Source organism: Elephantulus edwardii, unplaced genomic scaffold (assembly GCF_000299155.1).
Source record: "Elephantulus edwardii isolate Elephantulus edwardi_28Jun2011 unplaced genomic scaffold, EleEdw1.0 scaffold00093, whole genome shotgun sequence".
NCBI lineage: Eukaryota > Metazoa > Chordata > Mammalia > Macroscelidea > Macroscelididae > Elephantulus > Elephantulus edwardii.
In genome coordinates, this window is record NW_006399843.1 from 10684700 (window position 1) to 10706638 (window position 21939).

The 21939-nt window shown below is 52.3% G+C and overlaps 1 protein-coding gene across 1 annotated transcript; it reads left to right on the top strand.

Moving 5' to 3' along the window:
* Positions 1 to 931: 931 nt before the first annotated feature.
* SIDT2 (SID1 transmembrane family, member 2) lies at positions 932 to 15932 on the top strand. The gene is made up of 26 exons (XM_006890812.1): positions 932 to 1655; positions 3453 to 3574; positions 3817 to 3981; positions 4072 to 4117; positions 4530 to 4631; positions 4745 to 4828; positions 5861 to 5960; positions 6161 to 6226; positions 7281 to 7374; positions 7747 to 7799; positions 8527 to 8598; positions 8760 to 8831; positions 9942 to 10060; positions 10376 to 10449; positions 10541 to 10607; positions 11127 to 11200; positions 11331 to 11454; positions 11608 to 11725; positions 12248 to 12384; positions 12619 to 12727; positions 12960 to 13036; positions 13220 to 13266; positions 13536 to 13641; positions 14419 to 14529; positions 15541 to 15654; positions 15758 to 15932. The coding sequence occupies exons 1-26, from the start codon at positions 1473 to 1475 to the stop codon at positions 15818 to 15820; spliced, it is 2499 nt and encodes an 832-aa protein (XP_006890874.1). The 5' UTR covers positions 932 to 1472; the 3' UTR covers positions 15821 to 15932.
* The last annotated feature ends 6007 nt before the right edge of the window (positions 15933 to 21939 follow it).

Consider the following 21939-nt stretch of genomic DNA (forward strand, 5'->3'; position numbering starts at 1 on the left):
GGAGGGACTGGCATAAAGTCTGAGTTGGAAAAGACCAAAGGGCAGTTAATCACAACAGCAATATGCTAAATTCACATGCCCTTTAAAGTCTTATAATTTTTGATGCCTGTTATGATAACTGCATTTAACCACTTCCTGACATTTACCTTCCTTTACTCTTTATATTGTAAATATCCCAGTGGAAAGCATAACTACCTACAAATTTTCATCTCCAGTTCTTATTTATATTGCTTTAGGACAGTCTCAACTGGAATTACTGGGTCAATGGGTATAAAGCTCCTTGTTTATAAAACACAGTACCAAAATATTTCCTAGAAAAATTTTTATCAGTTTACATTCAAGGTAACTATTTCAACAAGCTTTGCAAATCTCTCTCCAGAGAAGAGAATAGCTTCGCAAGCTTAGCTATATGAAGCTGTGTGGCTGCGTTAAGTGGGATGTGAGCGTGCACACGGGCTTCCTTCTGCTTCAACCTTTTACACCTGCAGTCCATTGTGTTTTCTAATTCCTAGTTTTTCATGTTTTTAAGAGCCCAGGAAGGGGGTGGGGAGGAAGAACCTGGAATAGTGGGTTCTTAGAGGATCCTACTGTTATTACCGTCAGCATCTACCGTCCTAAGATAAAAAAAAAGGTGTATTCGAGGTATAGATGTGCAAAAATCACTATTTACAAGAACCAATACTTGGGGACCTTTTAAAAGAAATATCTTCCAGTTCCAATCACAACTTTAGGAGACGGGCCAGCTAATGAAAGAAGAGATGGTAGCGGTTTTTGTTATAAGACATCCCTACGCTCCCCTCCAGGTTGATGGGGTTCCGGCCCCTCTAAAGCCAAATCCGGGACCTGGTCCTTTAAATATATGTCAGTTTCCCCTGACGTCAGTGGGCGGGCAAATTGCCTTGCTGTTCACCGCCCAGCGGTGCGGCTCACTTTCCTGAGTTCGGAGCGCCCGGGCGTCCGCCCGCCCTTAAAGGGCCAGCGCCCGGGGAAACTCGCCGCCCTGCCCCGCGTGCTGTCGCTACCTCCCATCACGCCCCTCACCCTCGGACTCTCCGTGCTTTCCCGGCCGCCCCAGCTGCCGGCTTCCCCTCCTTTCCTCCCTCCCCTTTTCTGGCGTCTCTGGGCTCCCAGCAACCAGCTACCCCTCGCTCTCTCTGCCCGGACCCGGGCCGAAGGATCTCAGGGGCCGAGTTGAACCACTCGCGAGCGAGCTGGGGTCCCTTCCTGCGGTCTGTACCCTGCCCCTCCTCCCCTCCCCTTCCTCCTCCCGGCCGCCCCCTCCCTTCTGGGACCCCCGGGAGCGGCTCGGCGGCTCTTGGGAGGGGACGTTTCCTAATCTCCGGCCGGGGTTAAAGTTCTGGTTCTAGTGAGATGCTGGAAGCTGCGGCCAGAGCCGCAACCCTTCCCGGAGGTGTCTTGCCGCTCGTCATCGTCGCCGTCGCCACCGCCGCTACTGACGCCCAGCCGGGGCCATGTTTGCTCTGGGCTTGCCCTTCTTGGTGCTCTTGGTGGCCCCGGTCGAAAGCCATCTGGGGGTTTTGGGGCCCAAGAACGTCTCGCAGAAAGATGCCGAGTTTGAGCGCACCTACATAGACGAGGTCAACAGCGAACTGGTCAACATCTACACCTTCAACCATACTGTGACCCGAAACCGGGTAAGGGGCTGGGGTCTGGGCTGGGAGGCTGGTGAGTGGGCGAGCAAGCACTAGCAGGGCGACTCTGCTACCCTTTTTATAGGAGTCTGTCCCTCCTCCCCCGGAAGAAACTAGCTGCCTTACTGATTTCTCTATTTTCAGAACCCACCGATCTTGATGAGGCCCCACTAGAGTCAGTTTCTGAAGTTGATTCATTTCCATCTTTTTTATGAACCCTTGCCTCGCATCACTGGCAGTGGGGCCTGCCCCCTGCCCAAACACCTGCTGTCTGCCTAAGTTGGGGTGAAGGGTGTGCTCTCTCAGGGGAGGGATGAGACAGGCCCAGAACCAAAAGGCCTGCTCAGCTCAGACAAGTTTACAGCCCAGAGTCCCCAGGGAAATGGAGGCAGAACTTTCCCGATTCTTGTAAGTTTGGGATCTTCCCTGCCCTTCCTCCTGCCTGAGAAAGCCAGCTGGCCTTGGAAATGAGGGTGGCAGTGATGAAACCAAACTGTAGCCAGAGTGAGAAGAGAAAGGGAGTTTGTCCGCTGTGGGAAATCCACCTCATGTGACTTTTCTTTCATTTCTTCCCCAGCTGTGAGTACCAGAGTTGAGCATGGACTCAACCCTCGGTGAGAAGGCTAGGCCCAGGCAGATCTGAGATTAGGGTAAATTTCCTGCAGCCTGGTTGCATGATCCCCTACTCAGGGAGGAGCAAGCTCATTTCTCTTACTCTCTGCAACACTGTCATGGTCTTTTCTCCCTCTCTCTTTCCACGGGCTGATTTTACTGGGATTCACTCACTGTCATCCAGTCAGAACAAATTTAGCAGGTTTTCAGAGGCTGTAAATTGTAAATGAAGAGATTGCTCATCTTTTTCCAGAGGAACAGCTGGTGGGTTTAGAACCATCAGTGAGACTCAACCTTGGGGTTAGCAGCGCAACTCCCTAGGGACTGTGCTACCAAAGCTTCCTTCTGGGAAGGAGTAGAATTGAAAAGGAGAATGTGCCTTGCTTTCCCAAATGGGAAGTGGTTTGGTTTCTGTGAAAGGCTTGGGTCTGCCCTCATTGCCTCGTTTTCATAGTTTGATCCTCTCTAACTCCTTCTCAGCACCTGCTTAGAATCCTTCCTTCCTTCCTTCCCCATGTCTAGAAACCCCGAGAGCTCTGTCTCCTAGAACTTAGGTGTGGCAGCCCTTTAACAAACATTCCTGGAGCTTCTTTCATGTTGTGTCCTTTTTCTCTCTTGGTCTCTTCTGTGCTATACATCCTGTCATCGCCGTAGGCCCTAATGGTGAGGATGTCTTCATTTTATAGATGGAGAGATTGAGGCTCAGAGATGGGAAGCAGCCCAGAGCTACTGATTATACTTGGCTTTCAGCACTGCCTGGCTCTGGTCCATAGAATAGTTGTTGAAAAGGCTTCCTGGCTTATAAAGAGCAAGGTTGAGGATCACTTCTTGCCCTTAGCTGTCCATTCACGTGTGTGTATGTGTATGCATGCACACGTGTCTACGCGTGCACACACACACACGATAGGAATGGAATATCCCTGAGGCTCCCAGTCCCCAGTGTTTTCCTTTTTGCGGAGTTGGCCTCTGCAGTTCCCTGGGTCTTGCTGCTCAGCACAGACTTGCCACCCTTGTCTTAGTCATCCTGGACACTTGAGGTTGCTCTGGTCAAAGACGAGGCAAGAAGAAGGCAACAAAGCTTGCAGGAGAGAAGGCAGAACTCAGGGATCTGTGGAACCATGAACCTCAATAGCATAAATACAGTCACAGCCACTTGATTGAGGGTCATTTTTCTATGTCTTTTTGCAGACGGAGGGTGTACGTGTGTCAGTAAATGTTCTCAACAAGCAGAAGGAAGCTCCTTTGCTTTTCGTGGTCCGCCAGAAAGAGGCTGTAGTGTCCTTCCAGGTGCCACTCATCCTGCGAGGACTGTGAGTAGGGCCCAGGGGGCAGTGCTGGGGGCCTACTCGCTACCTTATGCAGATCTCATTCAGGGCCTCAGACTGCTCAGGATCCTCTTCTACTTCTGCTCCCCATTCCCTGAACCAGACTGAAGCTTCTCAGCCCAGGAGGGGTGATAGAGACCAGATAAGAGGAGTTGGGGCCTTACTCCTTGAAGTAGCCAACTGGCTGGGACAGTACTCAGCTCCTAACTCTCAGCTTTGGGTCATAGATACCAGCGCAAGTACCTCTACCAGAAGGTTGAACGAACGCTGTGTCAGCCTCCCACCAAAAATGAGTCAGAGGTCCAGTTCTTCTATGTGGATGTGTCCACCCTGTCACCAATCAACACCACGTATCAGCTCCGGGTCAGCCGCATGGATGACTTTGTGCTCAGGTCTGCGGGGGAGAGCAAGGAGACCGTGGGGACTGGCCTTCCTCCCAAACTCTAGAAGTGACTGTCGGGGGGCTCTTCTCTGTCCTACAGGACTGGGGAGCAGTTTAGCTTCAATACCACAGCCGCTCAGCCCCAGGTAAAATGTCCCTGTCAAATACCCCTCAAATGGAGAAGTGGGAAACTCAGGCAAGAGAAAGGGCCGTGTCTGGTATTTTCTGAAACTTTCGAGTTAACTGAACTCTCCATGGAGGGACTGTTAAAACAAGAGTTCTGGTCGTAGCCTTCTAAAGAGACAGATGGTATGGGGCTGGGCAGAGACATGGGATCTGCTGCTCAGGTACTGTCCTAAATGCCCAGCTGAAGTTGAGGAGATAAGTACACAGATAATGAGGCTTCTTACAATCACATCTTGTCTCCCCAGAGAGCTAAAACTGTCCAGTCCTCAGAGGATTCTGGGTCTGTCCTTAATGGGAGACTGTTTCCTCCTATAGGGACAGGGAGCATCCTCATAAATAGGGCTTTCCCCTCATCCTTTCTGTTTTGCTTAGTACTTCAAGTATGAGTTCCCTGAGGGCGTGGACTCGGTGATTGTCAAGGTGACTTCCAGCAAGGCCTTCCCCTGCTCGGTTATCTCCATCCAGGATGTCTTGGTAGGTTGTCTGGCCCATTTGCTCTCTTCTCCACAGTGGGGAGCAGGGCCACTGAACAGAAGGGCTGGGCCCCAGGCCCCTCTCCATCTGCCTTTTCCATCCTCTTCTTATAGTGCCCTGTTTATGACCTGGACAACAATGTGGCCTTCATCGGTATGTACCAGACGATGACCAAGAAGGCAGCTATCACAGTGCAGGTAGGAAATAAACATGGCCTTTGTGAGATGTAGCTGGGTGATTGATTAGCTTTCCAAAGCCTTGCTCCTTTTCCTCTGCCCTGCTCCCCCCTTACCCACAACCCTGATTCTTGACCCTCCAGTTCCTGTGACTTGTGACTGAATTCCTGAAATCTGTGGATATTGTTGTTATGTGTCATCAAGTCACCTGTGACTCATAGTACAACAACCCTAAACCCTGCCCTATCCTGTGCCAATCTTATTGTCTCTGACACACGTACCCCCATGACCCCAGTCACTGAATCAATCCACCTCATCAAGGGTCTTCCTCTTTTGTGTTGTCCCTCCACATTCCCAAGCATGATGCCCCTCTCCAATGACTGGTCCCTCCCTCCTTGCAACATGTGCAAAGTATGTCAGACGAAGCTTCAGAATTCATGTCTCCAAGGGGAAGCCTGGTCTCATCCTAGACTGTGGATATTGAACCATAATTTCCCTTGTTAGCAGGAAAGCTAAGAGTGCCCTATCTGGAAGTCATGTTTACCTCATTCAGTACATTGATGATGAAGAGAGGAAAAGCCTTGTAGGGTGCTGAATGCTAGGCTGAAACTCATTCTGGGTGCAGGGTAGAGGAAGTCATGTGGTCACCTAACCACATCCAGCTGTGCAACTGATAGGGTTATGTGGCAAAAGAGACACATTTGCTCACCTGACCACAGCATAAAGGTTCAAGGTTTGGCCTCTGGAGCCATGTGGCATGGTTTGATCCTGCTTCTTCTGCTTGTTAGCAGTGTGACCCCAAATGAATCCGTTTAACAGAAATAACAACAATGCTTGGATTAAGGACTTTGCGACCCACCAACACCAAATGCAAGCTCATGGTGACAGGGACTGCCTCCTTGTGATTAGCAGCCCAGCACCTAATGTCCCGTGTCACCAGGGCTCTTTGATATATGTAAAGAGATTAGTGTGTTGTCTGGCCCAAAATAACTATCCAGAAAGTGGTGAGGATGCTGATGGTGCTGGTGATCATCTCCGTTTCTTGTTCTCCAGCGCAAAGACTTCCCCAGCAATAGCTTCTACGTGGTGGTGGTGGTGAAGACTGAAGACCAGGCCTGTGGGGGTTCCTTGCCTTTCTACCCCTTTGTAGAAGGTACATTTCGTGTCCTGGGGCAGGCTAGGGATGAGGAGGGTTCGATGACTCCTTGAGGGGGTGGAAGAGCCTGTGTGGTTCATTGGTGGTTCTGATGAGAGAAAGCTTCTTGGCTCCAGACTCCATCAGGCCTAGTCGTGCCAGCTCTAGCCAAGCCCTAGGCAATCACTTCTTTACCAGTTTGGCTTTTCTCCTTCCAGATGAACCGGTTGATCAAGGGCATCGCCAGAAAACCCTGTCTGTGCTGGTATCGCAGGCGGTCACGTGTGAGTGTGGGCGGCTGAATGGGGCATGAACAGGCCTCTGACTCTTCCTTCACACATTGGGTCTGGGATGTCCTCTAAATGGGGACGGGGATGAGGACAGGATGGGGCAGTGGGAAAGAGGGTGCGTTGTTCTCATCTGGTTGTAAGATGAGGAAGGCTTGGAAGTGTGTTCTAGTCTGCTGAATCCTGACTAAAAATCAATCACTGGGTTCTGGTACTCTCTCTGCCACCTGGTATTAGGGCAGTTTTCGTTGAGCCTGTTTCCCTGTCTGTCAAATGAGGATAATAAAAACCTGTCCCACTGTCTCAAGTTGTGAGCTTTAGCATAAAAGAACCAAGGCCCAGGCCTCCAGCCAGTGCTTAATAAACATTTACCAAATGACTGCGCGGGGCCCTGTGTAAACGGGAAAGTAAAAAATAAAAAGAATTTGTGGGAGGGGAACAAAATTACTTCAATATAGGCTATTTATTCAGCAAATATTTAATAAGTACCTTTATGTGCCTGATGCACCAGTAAGACCTCAGGCCCTCGGGAACTTGCCACCCTGGAGGCCAGGTAGATGGGGGGATGTGGTTGCTACACTGTGCTGAGAGCTGTGCAGAGCTGGACATTGTGGGAACTGTGAAGGGAGTTAGAAGGGGAAGGTGTTCCTTGAGCTGTATCTTGAAGGCCAAGTCAGAATGGAGCTGTTGAGAAACAGAAGGTGGGGGAGTGGGTGGTGGTGATGGTTGTGTAGCATGAGGCATGAAATTAATGTACTTAGTGGTACGTGTAAAAATGGTTAGAAGAGCAGATATTTTAATTAAGTGTATTTCACCAAAATAGAAAAATTAAAATGGAGGGAAAGAGCCTTCTAGCAGAGAGGGAGCAGTGTAACTTGAGAAAAGGTGGCAGTCGTTAAAGTGTACTGTTTGGGGAGTTGTAAACTGTTCAGCTGGGCTGGTTCCTCCATCTGAGGAGAGCAGTGGTGAGAGTCTGGATCATGGAGGACCTGTGTGCCGGGGACCGTCTTGGAAGGTGCTCATGTGTTCCTTTCTGCTTCTCTTCCTGCAGCCGAAGCTTATGTTGGTGGTATGCTCTTTTGCTTGGGCATATTTCTCTCTTTCTACCTGCTGACCGTGCTCCTGGCCTGCTGGGAGAACTGGAGGTAAGGTGGAGCTGGCTGGGTGGGTTAGGCAGGGAATACATGGAAGTGAATGTGGGTGTTGGGTCTGAGCTTGTTCAGCATAATCTTCCATACTGTCCATGGGGCCCTTGTGAAGCTGGAGGCACAGCAGGGCAAGTCTTTGTTAGGTTCTGTGGTCCTCCCTCCCTTTCTCTGGGAAGTGCCTCTTCACCTTAGCCCTTTTCTAGCAGCAAGACCCTACCTTCCTCCCCAGGCTGGGAGGAACCCTGGGACCATGGATGAGTACGGGGTTACAAGGAGAGGAAGGCATAGCCTAAGTACAAGCAGGGCTCCCCCAGCCCAGGTGGGACTTGTCCTGCCCTGCCCATGTAACCTCCCATTCTGTCCTTTCAGGCAGAAGAAGAAAACCCTGCTGCTGTCCCTAGACCGAGCCTGCCCAGAAAGTGGTAACTCCTGGGGGCATGAGTGGGGGTCAGGGTTGCCGTTGTGGTTTGGAGACAACAGTTTTCCCAAACCCACCCCACCAGGGATTGAGGCAAAAAGGACTGGGTGCTTCAGGAATAATCAGTTGGGAGTATAATGGAACTGGGGCTGGGCTAGAATGCTGATTCCTCCCTGAGATGCTTTCTTCAAAGCTGCCCGTTGATGCCTTCTCTCTGTGTCTAGTCTGTCTGCCTGTCTCAAGTTGTGCCGTGTACAGCATCTGGAGTGATTAATCTTATAATCTCTCTCTGTCTTTCTTCACCGTTCCTTGTCTTTCTGTCCTCCTCCTGGTTGGGACCTTCTCTCCCAGCTTCTCTCCTTGGTAAGGCCTGTGTGCTCTTAGACAGAGGAGGCAGAGTCCAGGGTGGGAGAGGGTGATGTGATATAAGGGGTACCCAGGCAGGGATGGGGCAGGCTGGGTGTTGTCTCTCCTGGCTGTTAGTGACTTAGATGCATCAGTTCCTTGACTTTCCTCCACCTCGCGGGAGACCTTAAGGTGGCAGGCTTTTCCCTTGAGGAGACGTGGGGAAGATTAGATGGGTGGTGGTGGGAACAAGGTTGATTTGTCTGGTTGGTGCCTTGATAGGGATGCCTGCATGGCCCCTCTATACCTGTCTGTTCTAGACTCTTCCATCTCTGTAGGTCTCCCTCTGCTTTTAGGGCTAAGGGGACCTTGACTTCTCATTATAGGCCACCCCCGGATCCTGGCCGATGCTTTCCCTGGCAGCTCTCCATATGAAAGTTACAACTATGGCTCCTTTGGTACGTGGCAAAGCCAGAGGTCATGCTTGTCGCTTGTCCACACACAACCTTAAGTGGCCTCCTTGAGGTGGCAGAAGCTCATGCCCTCTGCATCTGCTCAGAGCCCCTTGGGTTGGGCCTAGTGCCCTTACCCCTCGTCACAATTTGACTATTCCTTGCAGAGAATGGTTCTAGCTCCACTGACGGTTTGATTGACAGCACAGGCACCGGCGACCTGTCCTATAGTTACCAGGGTAAGTTGCCTGGCCAGGGCAGGGGCTGTGCCAGTAAGGCCGGTGTTGGCTGGGTGAGAGTGATGGCGGGTGGTTGCCTCTTCTGCCAGATGCTGGGAGCTGGGAAGGGCCTTCTTTTCTCCTTGCCCCTCTCTTCCCTGTTCTTCCCTCCCTGGCCCCAGATCCCTCGTAACTTTCCCTTTCCTTTGAAGGGCACGACCAGTTCAAGCGGCGCCTCCCCTCTGGCCAGATGCGGCAGCTGTGCATTGCCATGGGTAGATGTGGGGGAGGGGGTGGGGCTTCTCTGCCAATCAGCTCCTGCCAGGGTAGCTGACCAGAGCCCATTGGCTCCAGAAAGATGCTTTGTGCATGGCTTCCCCATCTAATGCCGATAACTGCTGGCTCTGTGTCTTCTGAGATAGGCGGGCACTAGTGCCCAGGGTTGGAGGGCTGGTTCCCTACCCCTGCTTCCAGCCACTGCCTGGGCCCGCCACTCTCTGGCTCAGGCCTTCTCAGATGCTGTTGGCAGCATTGCCTTGTGTCCCAGCACCTCACTCCCTGGCTTGCTGGGCTAAGGCTCTTGAGCAAGGGTGGCCTGGTCTGGCCTCTGGAAGAGCTTGCCCAGACAGACCTAGGAAGATGCTTCTTAAGGTAGAAGAAGAAAAGAGTGTACAAGAGAGCATACCTCCTGTGGTGGCAGCCCCTCATCCTTGCCTGTGCTCCAGGGCGCGTTGGGTCTTTAACCGACGGGGACCAAAGCATTGCCTTCTCAGAACTCACAGGGCTGGGCAGCTTGTAATCAGAGTGACTTCTAATGAATTCAGTCCTGTTGCTTATGTCTGGGGTCTGCTTGGTGTCCCTAGCTCATGAAGGGATCAAGGACTGGAGGAAGCTAGAGAGGCCCCTGTTTCACGGTGACCTCTTTGGGTAGTCCACTCCTCTTTTCCCCAGGGACTTGGGAGCACTTTAGCTCCCCTCAGGGCCTGAGCCCACAGCTACCCTGCTCTGAGCCCTGGCCCACAATTTGCCTCTTCCCCACTGCATAGTAATTTCAGCAATCGCCTCAGATGCAGGCAGCAGACCTAGGGTTCCTCTGCTCGTCAGAGCAGCCTCTCCTTTCTGTTCTTCCAGACCGCCCCCTAGACCCAGTGGGCACCCGGCCACGACTGGACTCCATGAGCTCTGTAGAGGAGGACGACTACGACACCTTGACTGACATTGATTCCGACAAGAATGTCATTCGCACCAAGGTCTGTCACCCAGTGGACCGAGCTCTGGCCAGGGTTTCCCAGGAAGGCGGTTCTGTGTCTGGGCCCACTGGGTGGTTTTCAGGGAAAAGCAAGCTAAGACAAGTGGATTCTTGGGGAGACTGGCTCCGCTCCCTGCCCCTCTGGACTGGTTAACCAGCCCCTGGTCTTCGACCTATGGCAATGGGATGACCTAGAAACCTCCTCCTCTGTATTACGGCCTGCGTGATGGAGGGCCCCCTTGCCTACCCCTGACCTGGGTGAACATGGCTTGGCTTAGAAGGTGAGTGTGTATGACTCACCCCTGCTTCTCCTCAGCAATACCTCTATGTGGCCGACCTGGCACGGAAGGACAAACGTGTTCTGCGGAAAAAGTACCAGATCTACTTCTGGTGAGTGGACTGAGCAGTGGTTTCCCGTGTTTGACAGCAAGTGTAGCCACCTCTTGGGTCACAGCCTCACTGCTGCCTTCCACCTCCTCAGGAACATCGCCACCATCGCTGTCTTCTACGCCCTGCCAGTGGTGCAGCTGGTGATCACCTATCAGACGGTGAGAGGCAGCCCTGGGCTGAGCAGGCTGTGCAGCTGCAGGTTCTATGCCCTCTGTAGGCAGACCCACTGGGCCTGGGGCTCTGGAGTCCTGAGACCTAGGTTCAGACTCCACCTCTGCTTTACCTGCAGCAAATCTCTTAACCACACTGAACATCAGTTTCTTTATCTGCAAAACAGGAGACACAATACCAATGATGTCACCTTCCCTGGGTCAACATGGGCATTGGTGAAACTAGCCTGTAATTTGCTCAGTGTTGGTTTTCCTTCCCTTTTCTCTGTAATGTGGGTCCAGGGCCCCATGCCTCAGGGCTTTCGGCCACACCCAGTGAGAAGGGGACATAACTGCGCCCCTGGCATCACCATGTCTAAAACCATATACACACCACCTGACTGTGGTGCTACTTCCTGTCCTCTGCCTAATGGCTGATGTGGCTAGGCTCTGACTCCTGCTTTGCAAAGGTTTTAGGCTGAGTTACCACCTTAACACCCTCATCTCCTGCTCCCTCTCCTGCTGCAGGTGGTGAATGTCACGGGCAATCAGGACATCTGTTACTACAATTTCCTCTGTGCTCACCCGCTGGGCAACCTCAGGTTGGGACCGTGTTGGAAGGCCCCTTTGCCGGGCAGAGGGTGACTCGGCAGGGAGGAGGAGCTCTGTGAAAGCTTGGCCCGGGCCTGAGGTGTGCAGCCCTGGCAATGTGCCCTGTGCTCGCCCTTCTAGCGCCTTCAACAACATTCTCAGCAACCTGGGCTACATCCTGCTGGGGCTGCTGTTCCTGCTCATCATCCTGCAGAGGGAGATCAATCACAACCGGGCGCTGCTGCGCAACGACATCTACGCCCTGGTGAGCGGCTGCCCCCGGCCCAGCGCTTCCGTTCTGCCCGCCGCCTCCCCTGCTCCCTTTCCTCCGTCTTGTCTCTTGGGGGCTCCCTCTTTTGCTCCCTCCTTCCCTCTGTCCCCACCTTACTGCCTTCACATTTGCCCTTCTCCGCAATAGGAATGTGGGATCCCAAAACACTTTGGCCTGTTCTATGCCATGGGCACAGCCCTCATGATGGAGGGACTGCTCAGCGCCTGCTACCACGTCTGCCCCAACTATACCAATTTCCAGTTTGGTGAGTGAGGCTTCCCTCTTCTGCCAATTCAGGCACCTGCTCAGGTCTTCTGCCACTTCCTCACAGAGAGCTCCAGAACTCAGTCCAGTGTGAGGGCTCCAGGCTGGAAAGCCAGTGTGTGCACACCTCCTCACATAGGAAAGAGGCTCCAGTTGCTCTGTTGTTTGTCCTTTGAGCACTTCCTGTATCCCAGGCATGCACTAGCCCTGAGAATACAGAGATAGTGCAGTCACCCTCACACGGTGCTCACAGTCTCCGACACACTGACTTCTACCTGTCCTGGTCTTCACTGGCGAGTTCAGATGCTGTCAGATGGCCAGAGGAGTGGCATTGTGGCCTCTGAGGGACAGCACTATTTTGGGAGATAAGGGGCTGGGGTTTAGGCCCCAGCCTACCACCCACGTACTCTGTGACCATGGCCAGGTGTTGGGGCTGCCCCTTCCCACTCTGGCGGTCCAAGCTGGAGTTTCCACGCTGGGGCCCTGTGGCTGTTTACTAGCTCACTTCATGCTCTGTCCCCAGACACGTCATTCATGTACATGATCGCTGGGCTCTGCATGCTGAAGCTCTACCAGAAGCGGCACCCGGACATCAACGCCAGCGCCTACAGTGCCTACGCCTGCTTGGCCATTGTCATCTTCTTCTCTGTGCTGGGCGTGGTGAGGGCCTGACCTGCTCTGCCTTGAGCCCGCTCCGATCCCTGTGCACCCCCCACGGAACAGCTGCTTGTGTGCTCACACACCTCTCTCCAGCTCCCACGAGAGGAGACACTCCCCCCCGCCCCAGCATGCCTTCCCTGAGATGCCCAGCCGGGCCGTGCAACCAGCCTGGCTCTCCCAGAGTGGTACCCCATCAGGACCTCTTCATCTTTGCCCTTGGCAACCTCCTGACAGGTTTTTGGCAAAGGGAACACAGCATTCTGGATTGTCTTCTCTGTCATTCACATCATTGCTACCCTGCTGCTCAGCACTCAGCTCTACTACATGGGCCGCTGGAAGCTGGGTGAGGGCCTGTCCAAGGCGGGACAGGAGGGAGGCAGGAGAGGCCTAGGACACCCTGCTTGGTGTGGGGTTAGTGACCACAGGCATTTGGACATGGGAGACTTTTAAGTTCTGGCGTCCCTGGGAAATCGCCTAGTGAGGAAGGCCTTGAAGGCCCTGGCACACTGAGAGGGGACTATCTGGAGGAAAGCAGGCAGTTGGTGCCTTTCAGCACTGTTCTGTTCCCTCTGCAGACTCCGGCATCTTCCGCCGCATCCTCCACGTGCTCTACACAGACTGCATCCGGCAGTGCAGTGGGCCCCTCTATGTGGTACCTGCCCAGCATCCCAGCCCCTTCCTCTGTCTTACATTCTCTTCCTTCCACTGGGGGTGGGACAGGCAGAGCAGAGAGCCCAGGGTAGGGGGGAGAGACCAGCTGACCTGGTCCCCACTTCTCTTTCCCCCTTCCTGCAGCCCTCCCCTCTCTCAGTCCTGTGTCTCTGCTTCCCTCCAGGACCGCATGGTGCTGCTGATTATGGGCAACATTATCAACTGGTCTCTGTAAGTCTAGCTCTTGTCTGTGGGAACTTGGTGAGCAAGCAGTTGGGGTCTCAGTCTCTGATGGCCTTGGGATCTATCTCAGCTTCCAGTTAAGAGAGAAATAGAGGCTAAAGAGATAGGGCGAAGGTGCACCTGGAATCCAGTTCTGGAATGTTCTGTGGGTTTCTGGACTCAACCCTATAATAATAAAACATGATGAAGGCCAAGGTTAGGCAGGACTGTTCCTTGCTCCTGGTCTTTCCCTGCTTCACCAGCCCTTTTCTTACCAGGGCTGCCTATGGGCTCATCATGCGTCCCAATGACTTTGCCTCCTACTTGTTGGCCATCGGCATCTGCAACCTTCTTCTTTACTTTGCCTTCTACATTATCATGAAGGTGAGGGGGACTGGCTGAGCCTTCAATGCTCACTGCCTTGCCTTTTACAAGGGGAGATGAGTTCACCTGCTTGGGGCAACACTGAGAAGGAAGGGCATTCTAATGCATATTAGTCTTTGCCAATCTGTGGATCCCAGTGGGATTTGGGGGGGAGAGAAGTCAAAACTCTTTCCAGATACCCCATGGGCAACCTCAAGGAGCCAATTATGTTCATAAAAGCCATTTACGGAGTCTCTTCCATGGTCTTAAAATGGTCTGTGAAACTGGTGGCATTTCAGGCAGCAGATGGTAAAACTCTCATTAAATATGAAGTTGTTGAGAGGAGTTGAAGCTGTTCAGTCTCTGAGGCCCAAATCTCTGGGTTTGGGCCTCTGAGCACCAAGTGAAGCAGGGGATAAGGGGCTATTAACATGTTGCCGCAAATGACAGCAAAATGTGTTTCTAAGCACAGTCATCAATTTAAAAGTGTGTGGCAACGTGTTAAGGACCTCCAAATCAGCTAGTGTGGAAGAGCCCCTGGAGATAGAGAACTTCATGGCTGGCAGACTCCTGGCAGTGAGCTTTGAGTGCGTGGAGGTCCAGCCTGGGTGGACATCAGAAGCAAGGATACCAGGCTGCTAGCACAGGGACAAGCCAAGCTGTGTGACTCTATGAGGTGGTCTGTGCACTCAGCAAGACTTCCTGAAGGGGCCCTCCTGGCTGCTTCCCAAGAGGACAGTGGGAAAGCAGCATGTGGAAAGGCTGGACCCTCATGCTCTTCCCTTCCTCAACCCCCAGCTCCGGAGCGGGGAGAGGATCAAGCTCATCCCCTTGCTGTGCATCATCTGCACGTCTGTGGTCTGGGGCTTTGCGCTCTTCTTCTTCTTCCAGGGACTCAGCACCTGGCAGGTGAGTAATCGTTGTGCTCAGAGGGTTGGGGGAGCTGGCCGCAAACCCATCCAGCCGCAGCAAATGGCAGAATCTCTGTTTTCATAGTCTTTTGTGACTCACCTCCTGTGGGTTAGCACTGTCCCGGCTGCTTTCACCTTTAGTCCTAACATCTTTCACAGAGGAATTTTCATTTTACTTACGAGGCAGCTGAGGCTGCAGGAGGCCAGGTGACTCACCCAGGGTCATAGGAGAGGCACAGCTGGTTCTGAAGTCAGAGTTGTGGGGCTTTCTCCTTGACTCCCTGAGGTACCTACTGTCCTTGTGTCAGGCTTTAGATCTGAGATCAGAACTGAGTCTGCATAATTTGTGCCTTTGAGAAGCTAATCCTGTGTCGTTTAAGGGAGTGACTTAATTCTTATCTTGCTGTTATGCAACAGGATACGTGAAATGAAGGGTTCAGGCCAGCTGGGACAGGGAGAATGTCCAGGACCTCAGAGGAAGGAGTCTTGTGTTGTGAGGCCTTTGAAGGGAGCCTATTCAGTAAATGCTGAATAAAGGTTATGAGCAGAGCATAGAGGTTAAAGGTCGTAGACTGTAGCCTATGAGTCATGGCCACCATGGTCCTGGAATGTCAGTATGGCCTCACTACAGTGGTTTGGAGAAAAAGCACCCACCGGAGCTGTAGGGGGAGTGGGTCGAGCAGGATCAATGTCTGAGGTCAGGAAATGAATGAGGGGGCTCCAGTGGCCTTCCGGTATCCCCCAAGTTGGAGGCTTCTAAAGGCAAGCACAGCCTTGGGCTGTTAGATAAAGAGAGTAAGACTCTGAAGAGAACAAGAGTAAAAGAAAAGGCAGAAGCAGCCAGCCTCCTCAGAATTTGCCTGTTAGATGTGGGAGACAAGGGAAATGAGCGAGTCAGAGAGAGGTGCTTTCCCGCCAGTGCGCTGGGAGCAGAGTGCCCCCAAGGTGGAGCGGGCTGCTGCTGTCCTGAGGCTTGTTAGCAGGTGCTCTCTTCCCTATTTCCCACCAGAAAACGCCTGCAGAGTCACGGGAACACAACCGGGACTGCATCCTCCTCGACTTCTTTGATGACCATGACATCTGGCACTTCCTCTCCTCCATCGCCATGTTTGGGTCTTTCCTGGTGTGTGAGATAAGTGTGGCCCAGGCAGGGAGGGTGGATGTCACCTCCTTCCTGAGCCTGACACCCTCCACTTCCCTGCATTCTCCTACCTCTGTCCCACCAGGTGTTGCTGACACTGGATGACGACTTGGACACCGTGCAGCGGGACAAGATCTACGTCTTCTAGAACGAGCTGGGCCCTTTGTGTCACCTCATGGGGACCCTGAGCCCCTTTGCCTCACTTGTCCCCATGGAACTGGGGGTGTGAGTCCCAGCCTTGGCCGTCCAGTGTTGGATGGGGGCGGAGCAGTGTGACTTAGACCAGGGCTGGCCCCCCGGACATTCTCGGCGGTGGCCTTGAACCCTGCTGGTGGCTGGGGAGGAGGCCTGCTCCCTGGAAGCCCCAGACAATGGCCAAATTGCTGCTTTTTTCTCAGTGTTGGGGCTGTCAATGGGCCCCTGTCCTTTGGCTCTCCGTTTGTCCCTCTGCAGGAGGAAGGAGGGAAGACGTTGCTCTCCCATATCATGCCTTGCATTCTGCCCGTCCTTTCCATCCCCTTCAGCCTGGGACCCTATGACTTTTCTACATCCTAGGCTCCTGCTCCAGAACCCCAGTCTGGGGCGTGATACTCTGTCCTGCACCAGGACCCAGGTTCTTGGTGGGGCTGTACCTGGCTGTCATCACTGCCCACCCCCGTTCAGCCAGGATGCATGGTGATGCACATGGGGCTGGCCAGCTGATACAGGTGCTTTTGGTGCTAACACCTGTGAGAGGCCCAGGGCAGCGGTGCCTCTTCTCTGATCTGTGCTTGGGGCCTGACCCTTTAGCAGTGAGGGTCAGGCTGCATTTCAGAGGTCACCTCCCCACCCTATCAGGCCCCCAGACTGATGCTGGCACCAGGGTTGGATGGAAAAGAAATTCTTCCTTTTTTCCAAGACCTTTCATCCTGCCAAACCCCAGTTTGGGGCCTTTCAGTGCCATTGACATTGCCCAAGAATGTCCAGGGGTGGGCAAAGGGGCGAGGGTACAAAGAACCCAGCCCATTTGGTCTCCGCCACATCCCAGTGAGACCTCATACCTGTCTGACGGGGCAAAGGAAGGGACGTGCTTATAACCCTTCAAGTCCCCAGTCCTTGCCTCGCACTAGGACTCGGGGCTGGCTTCTAAGTTACCGTCCAGTTTTCAGCCAACTCTGTGTTTGTCGCAGCACACTTACATCCCTGTAAAACTTCGGAGTTTACAACTGAATTTTCCCCAGCTCTGGGCCCTGTGACTCCTCGGGTCCTTGGCTCTCCATCACCCCACTTGTCCATTCCGGATGCCAAGGACAGGGAAGGTGCAGGCCAGTGCTCTGTCTTGGGACAGGAATGTGTTTCATTCACCCAAACTCGTTTTTATTGCTCTCCTGTGACTGGGGAGAGGAGGCGGGTCTTGATCTCTTTTTTAGAACTCCGTTTTGTCTGTTTCCATGCTGGGGTTGCATTTCTGTTTTCTATGAATGAGTCTGCATTCAATTAAAGAAACAACCAGACACAGTCTTGAGCCCTGCTGTTTTTTTTTAATCTCTTTCCTGGGTGTCAGGAGAGACGTTCAGAGCAGTGAGGGGAGCGTGGGGATCCTTTATTTCCCGTTCCTTCTGGTTGAACTTTATATTTCCCAAGCTGTGATCACATTGGAAAGGGCAATTCTTCGATTCCCTAGTTTTGCCTCCTCTTTGAGCCATAGTGTTCATTCAGTAAGCATTTATCAAGGGTCTACTCTGTGCTAGACACTGTGCTGGGCAAAGGTTAGTATTGAAGAATCTTCTCTCCATGCTGTTGATGTTTGTAGATGTGAGCCCATCCCAGCTGAGTCCATTGCAGGCAGTGTTGATGCTGCTTAACGCTCAGTGAGCATGTTGGCTGGCACCCATGTTGGAGTGCTCAGGGTGAATAGGCAGGCTCTAAGAGGAGAGAAATTTACATTTAAACAGTTTTTAAAAGGCAATATTTAGAAGCAAAGAAATTGGTGAATTCGGTACACAGCCAGAAGACTGGATTCAGGGCATCAAAAGTGGTTGCCGAGTCCCAGCTACACCACCTGCTCTTCTCTTCTGGGACCGCTGGGAGGCAGTATACCTCCATATACCGCTAGGCTCTGGACTAACCGAAGCAGACTGGTTGGTGGGCTTTCTGAGGCTGACCCCTGCCTGCCTTGGAAAAGGAGGTTGGGGGCATATGAGTCAAAGTCTTTCCTGGCATGAGGGGTCTTGTCTGTTTTCTAAAATGTGCAGTGCCATTGAGTAGACTATAATTCATAGAAATCAGAGCCTTGCCTATCTCACACCATCCTCACAATCTCTGATACCCTCAAGCCCTTTGTATCATAGTCACTGCTGATCTCTTTGAGGGTCTTCTCTTTTGCTGACCCTCTACCTTCAAGAACTGGTCCCTCCTCACAGCATACCCAAAGTCTAGGAGACAGTTCCCCGTCCTTGCCTTTAAGGAGCACCCTAATGGCACTTCTTCTGAGACAGACTGTATTCTTTTGATAATCCATGGAATATTCAAATCTCTCTTCCATCACCACAGTTCAAAGGCATTAATTCCACTTCGATCTGCCTTATTCATTGTCCAACTTTCAGAAGCATAGAAAGCAATTGAAAATAACAAGGCTTCGGCTAGGCACAGCTTGGTTTTTTAGTGACATCTTTGCTTTTAGCGCTTTAAACAGGTCTTTGACAGCAGATGTGCTCAGTGTAATACATTTTTTTGATAACTGCTGCTATAATAGTTGTTGATTGGTGATTCAAGTAAAATGAAATCTAGGGTAGGTAAAGACAGTTGGTCCTGGAAGAGAATTCTGGTGACAGTTTAAATCCACCAGCTGCTCCTTGGAAAAAACCAACACTCTCCTCCCTTGTGATTCGCAGCCTCTTTGGTGACCTAGTGGGAAGAAACTGCTGCAATCTCAAAGACACATAGTTCAGATCCACCAGCTCTCTGTGGAGAAGGAATGGGCAGTTAGTTCACTGCCTCTGAAAACCTGGAGGGTCATCTATGGGCCAATTCCAACTTGACAGTATACAACAGCAAACACCTGCTTGACCATCAGCTATTAATGGGTTCTAACTTGATGATACATAACAACAGTGGTCTTGGAGGTGGGAGATGGAGGGGCTCAGCCCCCTCTCTTGAGTATTCTGGCCAACAATCCTGTCTCCAGCCCTGCAGGCTTCAGAGACTGTCATTGGCTCTACATAGGAACCCAGAGTGTCATGTTGAAGTCCCACCCCCAACTGGAGCATGAAAATCAAGACTCTTCCCAACTGAGATCTCCACATATCCTGAGAGCTGCCGTGTCCAGCTCTGCCCCTTGTGGCTCACTATGTGACATTGAATAAGACATACTTTGAACCTCTGTTTTCTCATCTGTAAAGTAGGGTAATTACACCCTCACATTGTAACATATTAGGGAGCTCTCGCTCTTGTGGTCTAGTGGGTAGGGAGTTGTGCTGTCAGCTCGAAGACTTGGCTCAAATCCACCAGCTGCTTCATGGAAGAAGGATGGGCACTTTCCTTCTTTGTGATTGACAGCCTCTGAAGCCCCAAAGGAGGGTCAGCTCCGAGTCAATTCTGAGTAAACGGCAATGAGAGAATGTAACATATTACATGAGTGTCTGCAAAGTACCTGGCGTGTCCTAACTGCATGTAGTAAAGGCTAGTCCCATACTCAAGCAGGACTAGAAGCCCTGGTAGGAGAGGGTGCTTTGCTCCCGAAAACCTTAGAATCCACTGCCTCCCAACTTCTTTCCTCACTCTCTGACAACGCTCTTGCTCTTTTGAATTTCCCCCTCCTCCTCTCAAACTCTGGGGAGCAGGAAGAGTGAAGAAGGAGCAGCCCCAAGTTCAGATGGCAAGGAAGGCCTCCGTGGTCCTGTCCATAAAAGGCTCTTCCCGGCCCGCTCCCCGCTGGCAGCACAGCCCCTCCCTCCCGCTCCATCTCCAAAGCACGCAGGGAATGTCTCGGCAGCCCCCGGCAGACTGCTCCAACTTGGTGTCTTTCCCCAAATATGGAGCCTGTGTGGAGTCACTGAGGGGGCTGGGGGTGGGGAAGGGAGCTGGTTTCCTCCAGCAAGGAGGGGGCTGAGGGCTAAAGTGGCAGGAGAGGCTGACATCATCACAACACCAGCCCTTTAAACCCCGCACCCCGCCAGTGCCTTGCCCTGTCCTTCCAAGCCCCAGACACTGAGACTGAACTCCTGTGAGTCTGAGCAATTCCTGTAAGTGCGTTGGTCTGGGGTCAGGGGAGAGCTGCGAGGGGCTTGAGAGCAGCATGAGTGCACTGACAGGCAGGGCTCTGAGGAGACCACTCCTCTCCCTCAGCAAGCCTGGAGGTGTCTGGTTCCTCATCTTTAAGAAGGTGGGAGGTGGCCTTAGGTTGATGGTGAGATGGCATTGCATTTCTCTCCCAGGACTCTTAGGGCTGCCCGGGGCTTTGCTTTATAAAAGCACTGGCTGCTACCTGGCAGAAGAAAGAGCAGCTACTTCATGCTTGGAAGGGCGGAGGGTCAGTGCGGGAGAGGAAAACTGGATGAGATGGATTGACACAGTGACTGTGTCAGTGAGACTGGTGTGTCAAGGACAGTGAGATTAGCTCAGGACAGGACAGAGTTCAGAGAAATTGTTCTTAGGGTCACTATGAGTCATAGTCAAAGCGAAGGCACATAACAGGAACAGGCTGGTGCACAGTACTTGGTGGGAGAAACCTGGGAGCTGGAGTGGAGGGAGGTTTCTCATTTCTAGCCAAAGACACAACTCTCGGACGTGTTGTACAGGTGGGAGCCATCAGAGCCTGCCTGTGGCAGTGTGGGGTGGCAGGGTATTGGACCAGGTGAGAGAGCTGTTGTTCCAGAAACGCCGTTCCTTCTGTAGTCTGCCAGTGGGAGAGTGGGCGGGCACTGAGAGGGTGCCGCCAAGGAAGGGCATTGGGATGATGGGCTGGGCTGCTCACACGGGGCTGGGAAGCCTGGGATCCGAGGCCTTTTCTAAAAGGTCTTGATGGTTCCTCTCAGTGGTTTAAAAAAGTGAAAACCACTGTCATTAAGGCTATTCCAACTGTAGAGGACAGAGTGGAGGAGAAGCACCCCAAAGGAATTCTCAGGCTGTACCAATGGGCTTGAATGTGTTGGAGGCTGTGAAGACGGCACAGTTCCAATCTGTTGTTCATTGGGTCATGATGAGTCACAGTTGACTCAACAGCACATAACAACAATCTATAGAAGCAGACTACCGCATCTTTCTCCTGTGGAGGGACTGGTGGATTCAAACCACTGACCGTTTCGACTAGCAGCCAAGTTATTTAATCACGACACTGCCAGCACTCCTCAGTGGTTACTACAGGTCAACTGGCAGCAGTGAGCATGGACTGTGGCGTGATAGGGCCACTGTTTGTTCCTGGAATTTAAATGTGCTTATCCCTCTAGCATCTCAGATCCAGGGGCCTCACTCCTACTTGCTGTGTTTGAGGATAGGGCACAATAATTATGGAAAGACCCAGGTTCTGCCAGATTTTCATGGGCTTCTGCAGGCAGGAGGTGGCACCTGCCTCTCTGCGTCTGGACTCTTTTGCTACTGCCCAGCTTCCCAGAGGGGAGGGGTCCTGAGGGAGCTGCAGGACAGAGGTACAGAGCAGAGCTTTGGAGTCACTTCTTCTGGGGCTTCTAGGAGCTTCTGTAGAGATACTCTCACACCTAGTGCCGCCCTGAAGCCATCTCTCTTTCCTCTTCCCACATTCAAATGTGGGGCTGGAGGTTTCTTAGGACTGACTGCTTTCAGATGGCAGTGGCTGGAAGTGTATGTTTTGTCCTCTTCTATTGCCCTGGCCCAAATCCAAACATTGCTTTTTAATCTCGAGTTTGCTATCACGTGAGCTTGTCAGCATAAGCTTGGACACCTTGAATTGTGCCCTGTTCTTACTATCCTGAGACGCAAAGCCGTCTCTTTCTGGCCTGTTTTCCACATGCCCACACTAGGTCTGGGAGGGTGTGAGGGGAGAGAGAGCAGGGCAGGGGTTAAGAGGGCGCGGCTGCCCCCTCCATGAAGCAGCTGCCTAGGATGAGGCAAAGCCTGGGGCTGCGGCTGGCTTGGAGGCTAGGATATAGAACTGACTAGGTTCCATCTGACTTCTGGATTTTGTTTTATTACAGTTATTTGCCGAATCCTTAGTGATTGAGAATTGGAGATAAAAGCTAAAGTGGGAGCAAGGTGTGCATATGGGTGGGGGAAAGGACTTGCCGTTTGCAGCTACCTGGTGAGGAGAACAGA

Bases quoted from the DNA above. Each gene is read 5' to 3' on its own strand.
- SIDT2 (XM_006890812.1), top strand. From the start codon at position 1,473: ATGTTTGCTCTGGGCTTGCCCTTCTTGGTGCTCTTGGTGGCCCCGGTC. The intron at 3,982-4,071 runs GTCTGCGGGGGA...TCTGTCCTACAG, and splicing joins ATGGATGACTTTGTGCTCAG to GACTGGGGAGCAGTTTAGCT. The intron at 11,455-11,607 runs GTGAGCGGCTGC...TCTCCGCAATAG, and splicing joins GCAACGACATCTACGCCCTG to GAATGTGGGATCCCAAAACA.